At 42.0% G+C, this 16,416-nt stretch overlaps 1 protein-coding gene and 1 long non-coding RNA gene across 8 annotated transcripts in view; one reads left to right on the plus strand and one right to left on the minus strand.

The window, feature by feature from the left end:
* Positions 1 to 1,622: 1,622 nt before the first annotated feature.
* LOC144301040 (uncharacterized) lies at positions 1,623 to 10,857 on the minus strand. Its single transcript, XR_013367769.1, has 3 exons — positions 4,804 to 10,857; positions 3,162 to 3,304; positions 1,623 to 1,890 (listed from the first exon to the last, which is right to left on the minus strand). It is a non-coding gene; the product is annotated as an uncharacterized LOC144301040 (long non-coding RNA).
* The window catches only part of LOC144301038 (uncharacterized), a 103,444-nt gene continuing 95,231 nt past the window's right edge, over positions 8,204 to 16,416 (plus strand). For 5 of the 7 annotated variants that reach the window (XR_013367763.1, XR_013367764.1, XR_013367765.1 and 2 more), the window contains exons 1-5: positions 8,204 to 9,623; positions 10,075 to 10,153; positions 11,131 to 11,152; positions 11,386 to 11,466; positions 14,915 to 15,021. Coding sequence is in view for 1 of the 7 variants with exons in the window: in XM_077877470.1 (XP_077733596.1) it covers positions 9,621 to 9,623; positions 10,075 to 10,153; positions 11,131 to 11,152; positions 11,386 to 11,466 (185 nt within the window). In the remaining 6 variants the exon portion in view is untranslated. Of the gene's footprint in view, positions 9,624 to 10,074; positions 10,154 to 10,735; positions 11,031 to 11,130; positions 11,197 to 11,385; positions 11,467 to 14,914; positions 15,022 to 16,416 lie in introns of those variants that run through there. The other 2 variants (XM_077877470.1, XR_013367766.1) reach the window with 2 other exon arrangements.

Genomic DNA, 16,416 nt, shown 5'->3' on the forward strand with positions numbered 1-16,416 from the left:
CTCTCCCATATCTACCATCCTTTTTTTATGCCTTTTTGTCTATTTCTTTTTAGTTGAAAATTTTTTGGCCTTTTTTTTGCAAGGTGTTATATCTTGTTGACTTATTTATTTCTTATAACTCAGTCTTCACTTATGAAATGATTTATTATTTTATTTCTAAATTTTTCCTGGGCTCTAGAACTTTGTGTCTGAATTTAAAAAGTTCCAACTTATGATTTTCTTTCATATTTTCCATAATTTCAATTTTAAACTTTTTAAGTTTTAAAAAGATTTTATTTATTTAAGAGAGAGAGAGAGAGCATGAGCTTGGGGAGAGGCAGATGGAGAGGGAGAGGCAGACTCTCCACTGAGCAGAGAGCCCAACATGGGACTCCATCCCAGGACCCTGGGATCATGACCTGGGCCGAAGGCAGATGCTTAACTGACTGAACCACCCGGGTGACCAATTTTAATTTTTTTAAGCATATTATTTATTTATTCATGAGAGACACAGAGAGAGAGAGTGGCAAAGACATAGGGAGAGGGAGAAGCAGGCTCCCCGTGGGAAGCCCGATGTGGGACTTGATCCCAGGACCCCGGGATCATGCACTGAGTCAAAGGCAAATGCTCAACCAGTGAGCCACCCAGGCATCCCCCAATTTTAATTTTTTAAAAAGATTTATCCCATTTGAGAGAGAGAGAGAAAGAGAAAGAGAGTATGTGTGCAGGGGGAGGGGCAGAGGGGGGGAAAGGGAGAGAAACAGACTCCTGGTTGAGTGTGGAGCCCACAGTGGGGCTCAATCTCAGGACTCTGAGAGCATGACTGGAGTTGAAATCAAGAGTCAGACACCCAACTGACTGAGCCATCCAGGCACCCCATATTTTCCATGATTTTATAGCATCTTTAGCTCTTTAGCTCATTTTGAAATATTGGTTGCATTTCCTATGTACTTTGTGGGTGTGTCTGACATGCCACTTATTCTCTTCCTTAATCTCTTTTTAAAAAATATTCACTTTGTGTAGGATTCAACTGTGATTATGTTTTGCTGGTTATTATCATGTAAAAGGAGTTTTCCCTTTTAGGTGGGAGTGGAGAAGTTAGAATATCTTTTTCTAGTTTCATGGTTTTAGAGCTCTCTCCTCCTCCTCCTTCTTCCTCCTCCTCTTCCTCTTCCTTTTTTACAGAGCAGTAACAAATACGTCTTTATAATTCAGAGAACTGCCCCCAGTGCTGCTTACTCACAGTTTTATTGGGATCATTTTTTTTTTTCCTGTCCCTATGCTACTCTGTGTTATACTTCCAAAGAAGAAGGAAGGAAAGGAAATTTTGCTTTATTTTTTTGGGCATTCTAGGACCCAGGTTATGCAGTCCCTTAAGATATTTTCATAACATGAAGACTCCTAACTCTGGACATGAAGACTCCTAACTCTGGGAAACGAACTAGGGGTGGTGGAAGGGGAGGAGGGCGGGGGGTGGGGGTGAATGGGTGATGGGCACTGAGGGGGGCACTTGACGGGATGAGCACTGGGTGTTATTCTATATGTTGGCAAATTGAACACCAATAAAAAATAAATTTATTATTAAAAAAATTCTTCAAAACAAAACAAAAGATATTTTCATAAACCTTTGTACTCACCCAAGAATTAGTAAAAAAGTCTGTTGCATATTCAATTGTTTCAAGTTGACCTGCCCCGTTTCCTGGTCAGAGTCAGGATTTAGGGATTCTTCTGTCCTCAAGTCAATCCATTCAATAACCCAGAGTTTCCTTGTGCTTTTTCCTACACAGATGCTGCATAGATTTGGTAGCTCTTAAATATTTAATGGTTTGGAGTTTATGGGGCTACCTTTACTTAGTTTTCTTCAGTAGATGTTGTTCATGGGTTTTGGTTTTGTTGTCTTGGTGGCGCTGTCTGTAATTATGGGCAGATTGGAGAGATTAGGAAATGACATTGCCACATGCATATTGTCAGCATTCCCTCCCAGTGCAATCCTTAATAGCAACCCCTTTACTCTCAGAAGGGAAGTTTGCACAATAAATTGCATGGTTGCCCTACTTATCCTGAATCAGAAATCCAAATGATTCTGGAAGCTGAAAGATTTTGCAATTCATTTGGGTCAATTCCAAACCCTATCTGAACTCACTTGATAGCAGAGGCTGACCTGGTTTGACTTGGAGCTGTGAATACTTTTTATTTTTTCCATTTACTATGAGTATTCATTCATTTTCCTTCAGAAGTATTCATGTCTTTAATTTTAGAATATGGCCTCAGACCCAGTGATGATGATGTCGTAATGCACAGTGGACATCCCCATTTTAAAATATGAAAAACTGTAAAATCTAAAATACTTTTGGATCTACAAAGTCCAGATAAGGAATTGCAGATATGTAAGAGACTTCACCCCCCATTGCAATGAGAAATTACAGCAGGTGAATTTCTGTCCTAAGCCAGCTGATCTTACTTTTCCTGCAGTTAGGAATAGGGCTGTGGCCACTGGTGGGGCTTGTGTGGCATGTGACCATAAAGCTACCTGGGGCAGGAGTGTCCCACTCCCATGCATGGAGGGACAGAGAGGTACATGAAACAGGTACAAAAAGGCCAGCTGTGAGGAGAGACCATGGACTGGAACCAGAAAATAAACACTGCTTATGTCGGCGTTCCAGTTTATGATTTCAATCACTCATGAGTCCTTCCTTTTTTAAGGTTCATTGAGCTATCCCTGTGTTTTTCCAGTAAAGCCCACTCAATTGCTTTAGCCAGCTGGAATGGATTTTTGCTACTTGCAACTGAAAGGCCTTTAATAAGCCACCCATATGGGTGTTCTCTCCCAATGCCATCTTCACAAAAAGGGTCCACTGGATCTCAACACAAAGTGGTGGAAAGCCGGCATCTAACCTCTGACTTGTTGACTCATTGATTTATCAGAGAAGTTCCAGCCTAGGGCTGTATCAGATTAAAAAGAAAAAGGATGTAAAAGAAGAGAAGGCATAGTCTTCACTTTTGGGAAACAAGTTAAATTTAATCCATGGTATTGTCTTTTTGTCTCTTCCCGTCTCTACCAGATAATTCCCTCTCAGGCAGCTTGAACATCTAAAAATAGTCAAAAGGGCAGCTGCAGAAATGATAAGAGGGTCTGACGAGGGATAATCTTATGGAAAATGGAAAGTACAAAAAGTCCTTACATGTGGAAGAACTTGTCATTCATTTATTCATCCAACAAGTATTTATTGGACACCTTCATGTGTCAGGCACTGATCTAGGTGCTGGGGAGGCAGCAGTGAGCAAACCAGGACAAAATCCTGGCCTTTGTAAAGGTGGCATTGTCCTGTGGGAAGCAGAAAAGAAACAAGTATTGTAGGTTAGATGGTTGAGAATTATGGAAAGCAATAAGTGGGAAAGCGGCAGGGAGATTATATGTGGAGTGAGGGCTACAGTTTTAAATAAGGCAGTCAGGGAAGGCATCACCAAGAAAATACACTTGAGCAAAGGCCTAGAGGAGGAGAGAGAGCAAGCCATGCAAATATCTGGGTGTAGGGTTCCCCCCCCCACTAAGCAATTCTCCAACATCAGTTGGGTGTCCTACATTCAACTCAATTTGGACACGATCTACCTGGAGACAGTGTCAGATCCCACAGGTTAAGGGCTCAGTCCCACAAGACTGTCCTCCTTCTGTAGACACCAATCACAAGTCCACGTTGTCACCTGGGCCCCTGGCCTACCAACCTGCTATAGATCTGAGGTTCCCAGGACCTCCTCTTTGATTAATTTGCTACAGCAGCTCACAGAACTCAGAGAAACATTTGTCCTACTAGATTACTTTAAAAAAAATTTATTTATTCATGAGAGATACAGAGAGAGAAGCAGAGACACCAGGTAGAGGGAAGAGCAGGCTCCATGCAGGGAGCCTGATGTTGGACCTGATCCCGGGTCTCCAGGATCACGCCCTGGGCCAAAGGCAGGAGCTAAACCGCTGAGCCACCCAGGGATCCCCTATTTTTTTCTTTTTTAAAAGATTTTATTTATTTATTTGACAGAGAGAAAGAGCACAGGCAGGAGGAACAGCAGAGGGAGAGGAAGAAGTAGCCTCCTGCTGAGCAGGGAGCCCTATGTTGGGTCTATCCAGGACCCTGGGATCATGACCTGAGCCACCTAGGTGCCACAAGACTACCTATTTCTTATGAGAGGATATAACTCAGGAATGGCCAGATGGAAGACATGCCCAAGGCAACGTATGGCGAAAGGGGATGGAGTTTCTATGTCTTCTCTCAGCATGCCATTCATCCTAGTCTCCAGGTGCTCAGCACCCTGGAAGCTCTCCAACCTGTTCATCTGGGTTTTTACAGAGGCCTCATTACGTGGGCATGATTGATTAAATCATTGGCCATTGGTGATTGATTTAACCTCCAGAGGTTGGGGTGTGGGGCTGAGAGTTCCCACCCTCTCATCTCATGGTTCATTCCCCAGCAACCAGCCCCCACCTTAAGGCACTGTCCCAAAGTCACCTCATTAGCGCAGCAAAAGACCTCTCTGTTACTCTCCTTACTTAGGAAATTCCAAGGGTTTAGGAGCTCTGTGCCACAAATGGAGGTGAAGGCCAAATATACATTTCATATTATAAATCACAATACCACGGAGGGCAAAGTGGAGTCAGGGAGAGCGTCTGGGAGGCTGTTACAGAAATTCAAGGAGAGGTAGTAGTGGCTGGGTCCTGGGAGGTGGATTGGAGGCAGGGCTCCTTGCTCAGGACCATGTGTGTTCCTCTTCCATCAAATATGCCCTGCTCTTCTGGGAGTTTTAACAGTGTGCTATTTTTATGATAATTACCTGTTGTAGGTTTATAGGGCGTCCCATGTTTGATGTAGCAATTTATGAAACAATGGCACCATTTTGCACCTTTCATCTTAAGGTTTTGAAGAGGATGACACATTTTTTGCTCTGAGGAAGCCAATTAATTAAGCTGATTCCACCCTTTCCACAGCAAAGGGTGCTACTAGGCCCATTTCAGAGGTGTTAAACTGAGGCCCTGAGCTCCTCACGAAGCCCCTTAGCTCTCAGTCCAGCCCTGCGAGTTCCAGGAGTCCAATTTTGATTTCTGAATATCCTCATCCAAAACTTTTTGAACTTCTGGAACAAACATATAGGTCAAAATGGGAATTATTCCGGAATAATTCTGGGATCTTCATGGTGGGGAAAGGGGCAGGGATTCTAAACAGGAAGTTGAGCCACCTTCCCAGCTATCTTGGGGACTAAAGATTTATTCCCAAAGATGGGGAAATTCTGCTCTGTGCTCGGAGAGAAAAGGCTGAAGAGAGGTGGGTGGCAGGAGGGTGCTCCTAGAGAAATTGAGTCATGAATGTGTTTGCCTGCTTTAGCAATTCTGTGTGCCACTCCCCCCATGGCATCTGCCAGAGTGACACATGCTCTCAGTGGGTCCTGGTGAAGTTCTTGCTTCTTCGAGTATGAATCTTGGGTTAAAAGAAATACATTTTGTGTTCCTAAATGCAAACCAACTACTTTTTTTTTTGGTGCTCAGCCAAAGTCACAGCAATTTATCCCAGTGCTGGAGGAGAAATTGCCCGTACTAAGTGCCCCCATAAGCCCATGTGCACTCAGTAGAGGCGTGGAATGGTGCTGGACTCTATAGTGACTTGAGACATCCTCAGGAGTTATAGGACTTCACACTGTGTATGGTCCATGCTGACTGCAGGCCCCCACCTCTGTGTGCTCCTCTCATCCCTACTTCTCTGCTGTGGGATCAGAGGCTGAGTCAGGAGCCTTCTGAGTGGATTTTAAAAAAGTAGTAGGTGCTCCAGAAGAGAGTGATCCATTGTTTGTAATTGGAACCGATGTGCACTTGTTTGCCAAGAGGCAGTCAAGTTTACGTCGGCATTTTTCTTCCAAAGTCATGTTCGTGTGTAACTGCGTGGGCCGATGCTACTCTCGGGATTTAGGAACTCAAGGTAGTTGAGGGTTCTTTGGATTCAGGGCAGATTTAATCGCCTTTGCTTACTGCAAGTGAGAAACTGCTTCCTCCAGGCCCTGTTCCTCTGTGTCTCGCGGTGGAGGAGAAAACAAGGCAGCACCAGCCACATATGCGTGTGTGTCTTTTCTGATTGGTCTTGGTTTCAGCAACAGGCCAGCTGGCTGTGTAGGGAAAAAGAAAGAGCTCAATGCACACTGCCTGCGTTGGTCTGAATTTTACTGCTCTGCCAAGGACTTAGAAGGGGCAGCATCTGCATCCACGGCTGTCATGGGCATTCAGGCTCTTGGATAACAAGATAAAGGGCAAAAGCTGAATTTTCTCGTGCCAAGAGGAGGAAGAGTATCAGAGCCAAGAAGATCAAACCACTGCTGCCGAGAGTGGCTAAATGGTACCCATTAACCTCTGTCAGTGCTGGAGTCCTGCAATGGGAATTGTGCCAGAAATCAGCCCTGAGTGAAAAACAAGGTTTGGCTGGCTCCATATTACCCTAGGATGGCGGCATGGGAATTTCCAGTAAAAGAAGCTAAGTTGTTCCATCCCCAGTCTGTAAGGATGAGCCCGGGGTTGGAATCAAGCATTCTGGGAACTGATGAGATGCAGGTCCATGCCTTGTCCCGTGGAGGAAGTGGACAAAAGGAGTTCCTGCTTGCTGCGGTCACGCACCTGGCTTGCAGCCACTTCAGACGGGGAGTGTGCATATCATCACGGGCCAGGAGTTGGCCCACGTTGAGTGTCTGTCTTCTGAGAACTGCTTCCATGTTTCCTGTTGCTGGCATCTGGGGGACTCGCAGTTTTCTACTGCCATTCAGATTCACTGGCTCTGTGCTTTCCCCTGGCGAGGAAGGAACACTCGCCACATGTTGAACGGTGGATGTATCGATACTAGGATTTCATGTGTTTTGCTACAGAGAAGACTGGAGGTACGGACCACCTGAGAGTTCTGCTGGGAAACCCACAAGCAAACCCCTACAAACCACTCCAGAGGAGATCTCCCATCCTTACTCTTTGGTAGATTAGCAGCCTGGCTTAGCTTCTTAGCAAAACCCACCCTTTCCTCTGCTAGTGCCACTGGACGGATGAATTGGGGTGTTTACTGTCACCCTAAGAAGCCAAACACCACACTGAGTTTTATGGAGCAGTTATTAACAAAACCATTTATTCCAAGCCAAAGAGCCCCCAAAATTCAGCCAAGAGCCCAAATAAGCATCTCTGCAGAACAGTGGCCTCCTATTGGCTGAACAAGTCATATTTCAGTAGAATTGTTGGTTTTCATCACTTCTGGATCTTCTATTGTTTGGGTTGTCTTTTTCCAGACGTTTAAGCTTTTCTGGCCACTAATATTAAGGAAAAACATGACTTATTGTAGGAGTCAGTTTTGTTTCTATCAAATGTAGCAAGTCTGCAGAATCCTGGGCTTGGATGAGGAATGCCATTCCACTCTGTCTTTGGGATGGGGAGGTAAAATCGGAGCTTGGATGTAGGAAGTCTTTATTAAAGGAAATCTAATAAGCCATTTTTGAGCAAACATAACCTAGAACGTTGTTTTAAAAACTGTAGGTTATAGCCAAAGTAGCTCCTGACCTGTGTTAAGAAAAAAGTGAAAAAAAGAACAAAACAGAATGCATCAGAGCACATCACACATAATAAAGGTAAGAATCATTTCTCAAAATTTTGTTTCAGTTGCTTGGATATAAATTTGACTGGATTATAATGGAAAACATGTTGCATACAGCAGTTCATAGGCAAGAAAGCTTGAAAATCACTGTTCGTGTCCAGGAGCCAGGAGTCTCTAGGTTCTAGTCCTAATTCTGCTGCTGCCTCCATGAACTTGGGCAAGACCTTTTACTCTTCTGGGTTGCCATTTCTCAACTGAAAAATGAAATTGTCTATGAAGTCTTCTCAGTTCTAACATCCAATAATCAAAGTAAAATTCTCAAAGGAATCCATTTCAGCCTTCAACAGTTATCAATAAAAAATTCTTCTGCGTAGTTAACTTCTTTTTCCTGCATTTTGGAAAGAGATGATTTCCCAAAGAGCTCTGAAACGTGCAGACCACATATATGAACACAGTCCACTTCGGCACATTAACTGAGCTCAGGGACAGAATCTGTGGGTTTCCAACAGCAGTTTTGTACGAGATCTCTCTGGTTACCCTACAATTATGTTTTGGCTATATTTGAAAATATATACAAATCCTCTTTTGGATGGGGGAGGAAGGCGGGTGGGGAAGGGCAAGTAATTGCTCAGGAAATGCTGAACTTGGTTAATTTAGAAACCACTTCCAGCTAATGTTGAGCCTTGGGCCACTCACAGTTCCTGCTTTGTATTATGACTAATGGAATGTCAACGAACCATTGATCTCATAAGAGCAACCAAGGAGACCCAGAGTAAGCAGGCCTCTTGTGGGGAGTGACTGAGAGCTTCTTATTTCTGGGCTGCGGTGCTTTCCAAACAGTCTTTTAAACTATTGATTCCTTCGTTCATAAATTCATAAGAGCATAATTTGGAGGACATTTTTGCACTGCTGCTTGGATCTCATTAGGCTTATTTGGTATCATCTTTCAAATTAATATCTCCCCAAATTCTCATGGAGGAAAAGCAGGGCATCTCAGGCACAACCACCAGGCAGCTGTGTTCTAGGAGTTAAAATGTGTAACTTTAGGAACATGGGTTCTCCTATATAGCTGGTACATGGGTTCCAGGAATGAGAGAGAGCTTCTAAGGACTAAGTCTTAGTCCTGAAGTCAAACTTGTTTGCAACAAAGCAGCAGTATACGTTTTTGACTATCATCTGCATTCATGGTGCTTGAATTCCACCAGGACACTTTGTAACCTCACCAAAATGTCAGAACTGGAAGGAAGACCTGCACACCATCATGTTAAAAACTCTTGTTCTCAGAAGAGCAAAACAGGGCACCCGCTTGTAGCTACCTTTTCTTAGGAAAGATGCATTAAGTGCTTTTGCTTCTTTCCATAAATTTTAAGGAGAGCTTATATTGTTCTTGGAGGTTGATTATAAGTAACTCACTGGCTAATTGTGGATGCAGCTTTGTTTCATGTTGACTTTTGTGACACTGAATTTCAGGACTGGTAAACACAGTGCTGACCAACACCGTACAAAAACATCTTCTATCCACGAGCCAGTCCTCTCAAGACTCAAAGCCTGAGATGCCTTGACATGTACAAGAAAAAGTTGGGGAGGCTTTTATTAGCTTTGATTTTGACCCCCTTCTCATAAATTATGCAAAATGTGTCACTTATATGAACAGCCCAGAAGAGCAGTTGCCAGTTGTAATATAAAAAATGATACCACGGAAACTGAGACCTGGTTGTGGCAGATACCCTGTCAAAGGAATGATTTATAATCTGGGAATACAAGCAGCGAGAGAGGCCCACCAGCTAGGGCTGTATCATCCAAAGCAATCAAATCCCGCAAATATAAAGCAATTTTGTATTACCATTTCCAAGTGCTCCCCACAATAAGGACTCTTGTATGCCCAAGTTTAATATTCAGAGCAGAAACCACAAACTCGAGCAGCCGCTCCTGGTCAGGATAGTTAATAACAGTTCCCAGGCAAAGGCATGCTGCAATAGCATCGCTCCGAGCAGCTGGGGATTTGCTCGTATGGCAGCCTCTCTTGCTGAGAAGTAGGAAGCGATGGTAGGTCAGACATCCATTTGCTTTATAGATTGATATAATTTCATCAGAATTTATGATGTGGGAATTACTGCACAGGCAAGAAATGTAATCTAACCTTCATCTCACACAATGCAGAAAAGATATTATGTTTTTGAGAAAAATACACTGCCTTGTTGAATCAGCTTGCGCACGTGCATTCCTAATGGGTTTCAATATTTCCTTGGACAAGTCATTGCTATTTGCACTGTCTGTATTAAATTGGCTTGTCTAGAAGACGTTTTTACAAATAATAAGAAATTTTGATGCCATCCCTTCTTTCATTTTTCTCAAGTTCTGGCATGTGAGTTCATTACTGGTAAATTTTAAACATCTGTGGGTGTAATAATAGTTTATCCTAATTTCTCTAGCCCATATTTAAACTTTTTAATATCCAAATAGTACAATAGCATATATGATTCTCTTTTATCCTTAGGAGGGGTTCATTGAGCTTCAATGGTCAAGTAGAGTAAATATTGATAGCCTTCAAGGACCTTTCATAGATAATCATCACGGTGAGTCCATAAGTCCTGTTGTTTGGCTCTTGAAGCCATTTTGATTACCTTGAGTTCTATAGTCTTCTTCCAATGGGAATCTGAATATAAAATATATTTTAAAAGGAAGGGCTTTCAAGATAACCCTTACCCGAGTCATGTAAACACTAAACATATCTTGAATCAAAAATTCTTTTCACGTAATTTAAAAAAGAAACAACTTGCAAATATTAGAGCGATGCCCCAAACTGGAAAGTCTACAGAGTGTCTTTTTGTAATACCTTTTGATTTCTGCTAGTGACATGAGTGTGTAAATGGCCACAGTTAATCAGGACAATCCAAAGTCACTGTTTTAATTGTGCTTCATTGAATTGCAAATATGTGGTAGAGTTAAAATGTACATAATCTGGAACTTAATGAAAATAGGTACTTAATAGAAGGCATATTTTATCCAAAGAGGAAAAATACTCATGTTTCAATGGCTGGTGTCTCCAAATAAAAATGGCTATTCTTCATTTGTACCTCCTGCCATACACCATACCAAGGTGCCTACATCCATAAGTCATCTCTGGCCTTGCTTCCTGCCCTGCTTTGAGGTCACCATTACTAGGCTCATACTTCAAATGAGGAAATGGCTGTTTGAAAGTGTTAAGTGCCTTGCTTAAGGGCTCATGAGCAGGGAGGGGTAGAGCCCATGTTCAAACCAAGGCTTGTTGGATTCCAGAGCCTGGATTCTTTTCAGTGTTTCCTGGAGCTCTTCATTCTAGAAGTCTGGCCAGGTTAGGGCTCCTTTCAACTGTTTCTCGACCACTCTAAAGCCTCTCCACATTTTTCTTCCTAGCTATCTTTCACTAAAGAAACTCAGTCTTTTGTAAGATAGAACCAAAAGTCTGCTGAGGTGGGCAGGGTTCAGGAAGCCATTTGTTTTTGTAAGGAAAGAAGAATAGGATCAGAAGCATTGAATGATCTTACCCTCTTCTCCTTTCTTCCTTAACCAGGACTGTGGTGGCTGGTGCTGCGGTAGGCATCTTGTAACCATGAAGCAGAAACTGAGAGCACTTCAGGCATGTTGTCTTGACATTGCTAAGCAACTAAACTAATGCCCACAATGTCCTATCTCCAAATTACTTGTTATATAAGAAAAACAAATGCCTGTTTAAGATGTTTTAAGTGAAGTTTTTACAGCCAAATTTCCTCCAAGGTAAACCCACCCCATCATGTGGAAAACTCATTCAGTCCTTTTTTTCTCACAGGAAAGACAGAGGAAAGATTTTCTTTCCCCTGAACCTCTGGAGAGCAGAATCTGGTGACTGGGTTCTGGAGAGAAGCCACAGGTGGGATGTTTATAAGGTCGGGTACCCTAGGCACACTTGTGAAAGACTCAGAAAGTGGGGGGAACCCAACAACACTTGCTATCACTCGAGAATCACCTTATTATCTTACTAAATCCATTCTTGTTTTTTGGGGGAGGGGCTTCTTGATCACCTAATAATAAGGCTTAAATAAAATTGCCAGTGAAGCCTCATGGGATTTAATTTTCCAGAACATCTTCCCACTAGATCTGTCCAGCCTTTTGTCCATCTTGACTGTTCCATTAAAATCAGTTGCCATATTTAGCAAATGAAAATATAAGATTCCCAGTTAAATTTGAATTTTAGAAAAAGAACAGTGTTTTTTTTTCTAGTGTAAGTATATCACATGGGATATTTGATGTACAGTGTCCCATGGAATATTTGGGACATATTTTATCCGGCAACTTTAAGACTCGGTCCTTAGCCCAGAGATTTTCCAGCAGACCACTCCATAAAGCCCTTTGTAATTCAGGTACTGGATCCCAAGTAATCTGCCTGCTTTGCTTTATTTTCCCATCTTCATCATCTTTTATTGTTTTCTTTTGTTCCCACATTTGCTTAGCTCCTCCAGTTCCTGTGCCTAACTGATGACTTCCATCTTTTAAACTTTGGCTCTTTCTTAAGGACAGAGATCTACCAGAAACTCTCCCTACACACACACACACACACACCCCTCCCTTATAGTCATTCCCTGGCAAATCTTGCCCTCACAGATGCTCATGCCCTCTGGCATGGGGGATGGAGAACAATTTCTCCTATGCTAATGGACATGGCTGGTTTATTCCGACTCCAATGATGAAATGTTGTTCTCTCATTTATTTATTGGGCAAGCAGTGATTGAGCACATACTATATGATAGGCGCTGTGGGGGAACAATGAGTAAGACATGATACCTGCCTTTGAAGAGTTGCAGAGATGACCTAAAAGCAAATGATTGCAGAGCTATCAATACTAATAGACAATGAGCAACCCATTGTGGGAGAGAAGGGGCCCTCTGGATTTACCATGGGCACAAATGTCACTTATCTTGTATGGCTGCTCTTCTCATCCCCTGTCCAAATCTATTGTTTCCCATTGACTCAGTTTTATACAATTTCCCACTGAACCATCAGTTGCCTTCTGGATGCATGGTACCTGCCTGCCATGTACTCTGTAAATTCCCTGAGAGCAGGTACAGGGTCTTTTGTATTTGTCTACCTCAGCATCTCTGGCACAGTGAAAGGTCCTCAAAAGTATTTGCAGAGTGAGACATTGATGTGCTTTTTAGTAGGGCTCATGTGTCTTTTATAGGGCTAGAGCACAAGTCGGTTGTTGACCAACAATTAGAGATCATAGCTTTGGAATTTATGGTCACTCATCAAATTGATAGAGTCAGGCAAAATTGGTTTACATATAATTCTCAATTTTGTCTAAATTACACTCTCCTGGGGGCCATTCCTTCTAGTTACCCCCAAACAGGTCTGATGTATTATGTTCAAGCATTCCTATACAATATTTATATAAATAATTGCAACGTGGAAAGTCTTCTTCTCTTCTGTAATGTGTCATCACATATACTTTAGGGTCCCTTTTGGGATCCTTTTCATGGGTCGGGGCCTCTGCACGCTCTGTGTGTTTAGAGAATCACTTCTGCCTGTTTGACTTTTTTGTAGGTCTGTTTTTACTTAAGAGCACGCAGGAATGGAAATGTAGCTGTTAAATTAATCTGGCCTTGGTGAAATATGTCTGCTTCACTAGTAAGATTACCAAAATTTACATTTTCGTCACTCTTCAGTACAGGCGGGATTTTAACTCCTCTCTGCTAGATCTTTCCAGAACACATCTCAGGAGACCCAACTACTCCAATAATGATGTCAGTAATGTTGGGGCAAAGTGAAAGGAAGAATTAGCTTTATTAGTGTAGCTCACTTTTAACAGTTGCATAGGGATGAGAGGCGAACAGAGGGCTTGGAGTCGACCAGGGCTGGAGAGTGTGACTGCCTTACCCTCCTGCAGCTCAAAGTCCCAATCAGATTGTCATGTTGATTGGAGCTACCTAGATGACAAGGGTGCTTGCACAGAGAAAGTTGATGAAAAGGCAGCTCTTCTAGATTTTTCTTTGGGGGAAATGTGTTTTCCTTACTTGTGCTAAAAAATAGTACTGCTTATTATTACTGCCCAAGAAAAGTGATAGGTGTTGTTCAGCATCTTGGATTTGTACAATGTCAAATGGGTTAAATGACAGAATGATCCATGTATTCAGTTTATGCTGCAGAACCTCTGGTTTGGATGAAGTCAGTTAGAATGTACCTCTTGGCCAGCTTTTCTGTTTGTTTGTTTCCCCTTCCACTGTTATCAAATCTAAGGTCTTATTGCTATAGACATGGTTTGCTGCAAAGCCTCCTCACTGTTCTGGCACCTCCAGTCACTTTCCCTTATCCACCTTGTGTATTGACTCCTAACCAATGTCTTGAACACATCTCCTTTAGAGGGCCTCGTTGGAACCATGATCAGATGGGGACAGCAGGAGTCTTCTCCACTTAAGTTCCATCAACAAATCTTCAACCTTTCCTGAATCATAGTCACTTTTGGAAGTTTTAACAATGTTTGGTGGGTGGAATTTAAGAATGAATGAATAAACAGAATTAAATATAGCTTTTGAAAAAGGTCTGAAATTTGAAAAAAAATACATCTGAAATGAGTGTTGATCAAAAGATGCAAAATATTTCTGAGAATGGCTGGAATTTATATTGAAAGAGATAACAGAGGATGCAGAACCATGAAGCATGTGCAGCCTGATATGAGGAGGGAGAGAGGAAGAGGGTGAGGAGGAAGGATGAGGAAAGACAAGAAAGAAACGACTAAAGGAGGAAGCATAGCACCAGCTCATCATTAGCAGTAGCAAAATTCAGAATGAAAATATGAAAATATGAAAATTAGATAAGATAGTAAAGATGAACTTGAATCATATGAGCTGAATATATAATAAAAAAAATTGACCAAATGGAAGGACAAAGAATAGATCTAACAGGTAAGTAGTAAATTCTTGAAGAAGACAGACTATGTATATACACGGGAGGTTGGAAGTTGAGAAGGCTCACGGAGCTAATGTAAGAAAGGTGAAGACAAACACCCAACCCCAGCCTCGTGAAAAGGAACATTGCTAGTTTATAAGTCAAAAACTGAGCTTATCCACTAGAGAGAATAGAACGGAGAGTCTTTTTATCCCTTCCCACTTAAATGACCAAAGCCAGAAACAATGAAACAACATTTCAAGGAGAAATCATGAGACTAAAGAATGCTTGTCATTCATAAGGGCAACCGGAAAAAAAAAAAAAAAAAAAGGTAACCGAGTCAGTAGTTCACTTATTCAATGGATAAAAAACAAATTCCCTCCCTCTTTCTCTCTCTCTGTCTCTTTTTTCTCTGTCTCTGTCTTTCTCTCTCTCAGTACTTATAGAGTTGTAAGGAAACATGGAAGGTTTCTGGGTGAGCAGTGAGAGACAGCTCCCCAGAGGTCTGCAGGATGAGAAGGAACAATCCAAGGGAAGAAGTGAGGTAGGTGTGTGGAAAGGGATGGTGGGGGAAGGCTGCAGCTGCACCTGGTGGACAGACCGTGTTAAGGGCCTTATGAATCTACCCTGAAGGCCCTGGAGAACTGAAATGTTTCAGTCAAGAGAATAATACAACAATTTTGCATTTTCAAAACTCCTCTGGATGAAGGGGGGGTGGAATAAATGAAAGATGAGTAAAGATTGATGGGGGAGTGATGAGTAAGGACAATGTTTTAGTTGTTCAGACAAGAAATGAAGGCCACGTTTGGTGGTGGCAATGGGTGTAGACAGGAGCAGATGGATTTGATAGATAATTACAACGCAGGTGAGAGGCAAGCAAGGAATGGAAGAGGGTGGAGTTGGATATGACATTGATGTTTTTGATGGAGCAAATGGATGGGGGAATTCAGAGGAAGGAGCAGGTTTGGGGGGAAATTAGGGGCCACACATGTAGGTAGGGGTCAGGATCTGTGGGTTTGGGCTGGAGATACTGATTTGAGTGACTTTGGTATGATGAAGGTGATTATGTTCTAGGAGTAGATGCAGGTGACCAGTGTGCATATATAGAATGAATTGAAACCAAAAAGTATTTTCAGAATAGCTGAAATTTTATTTTATTATTATTTTTTTAAGATTTTATTTATTTATTCATGAGAGACCAGAGAGAAAGAGAGGCAGAGACACAGGCAGAGGGAGAGGGAGAAGTAGGTTCCATGCAGGGAGCCCAACGTGGGACTTGATCCCGGGTCTCCAGGATCACGCCCTGGGTTGAAGGCGGCACCAAACCGCTGAGCCACCTGGGTTGCCCAGAATAGCTGAAATTTTAGAACATTTATAAACTAGGTATCTTTTTTCATCAAAGAATGTTGAAGGATGCAATGACTGTGAATCAATAGCCAGTGAAAAACAAATAAGTAATAAACATTAAGGAAAGTGCTGTTATTGACAGATCTAATTGGAGCTACTATTAGACTAAAATAATTTTAAATTAAAAAACCTGAAATCGTGGGGCACCTGGCTAGTGCAGTCAGTTGAGCACGTGACTCTTAATCTCAGGGTCAGGAATTTGAGCCCCACATTGGCTGTAGAGTTTACTTAAAAAAAAAAAAAAAAAGAGTTTACTTAAAAAAAAATTAAAAGGGAAAAAATAGAAATGTTTCAGAATTTTAGGTCAAAATGAATGGATCAAGGGAAAAGAGGGAATCCCAGAATGATAATGGTTTTTGCCTGCTCTAAGAAGTAATCCAAAGATGTTTATGACAAATATAGTGAAATATAGTATTAAGAATGATTATCAAATGTTTTACTGTAATAACTGTAGACATCCACGAGGTGTCATCTTAGCCTACAGGCCAAAGAGGGAAAGAGAAATCTTCAATTACAGTGTAATCCTAATTCA

The sequence above is a fragment of the Canis aureus genome, chromosome 29, assembly GCF_053574225.1.
Source record: "Canis aureus isolate CA01 chromosome 29, VMU_Caureus_v.1.0, whole genome shotgun sequence".
Taxonomy (NCBI): Eukaryota; Metazoa; Chordata; class Mammalia; order Carnivora; family Canidae; genus Canis; species Canis aureus.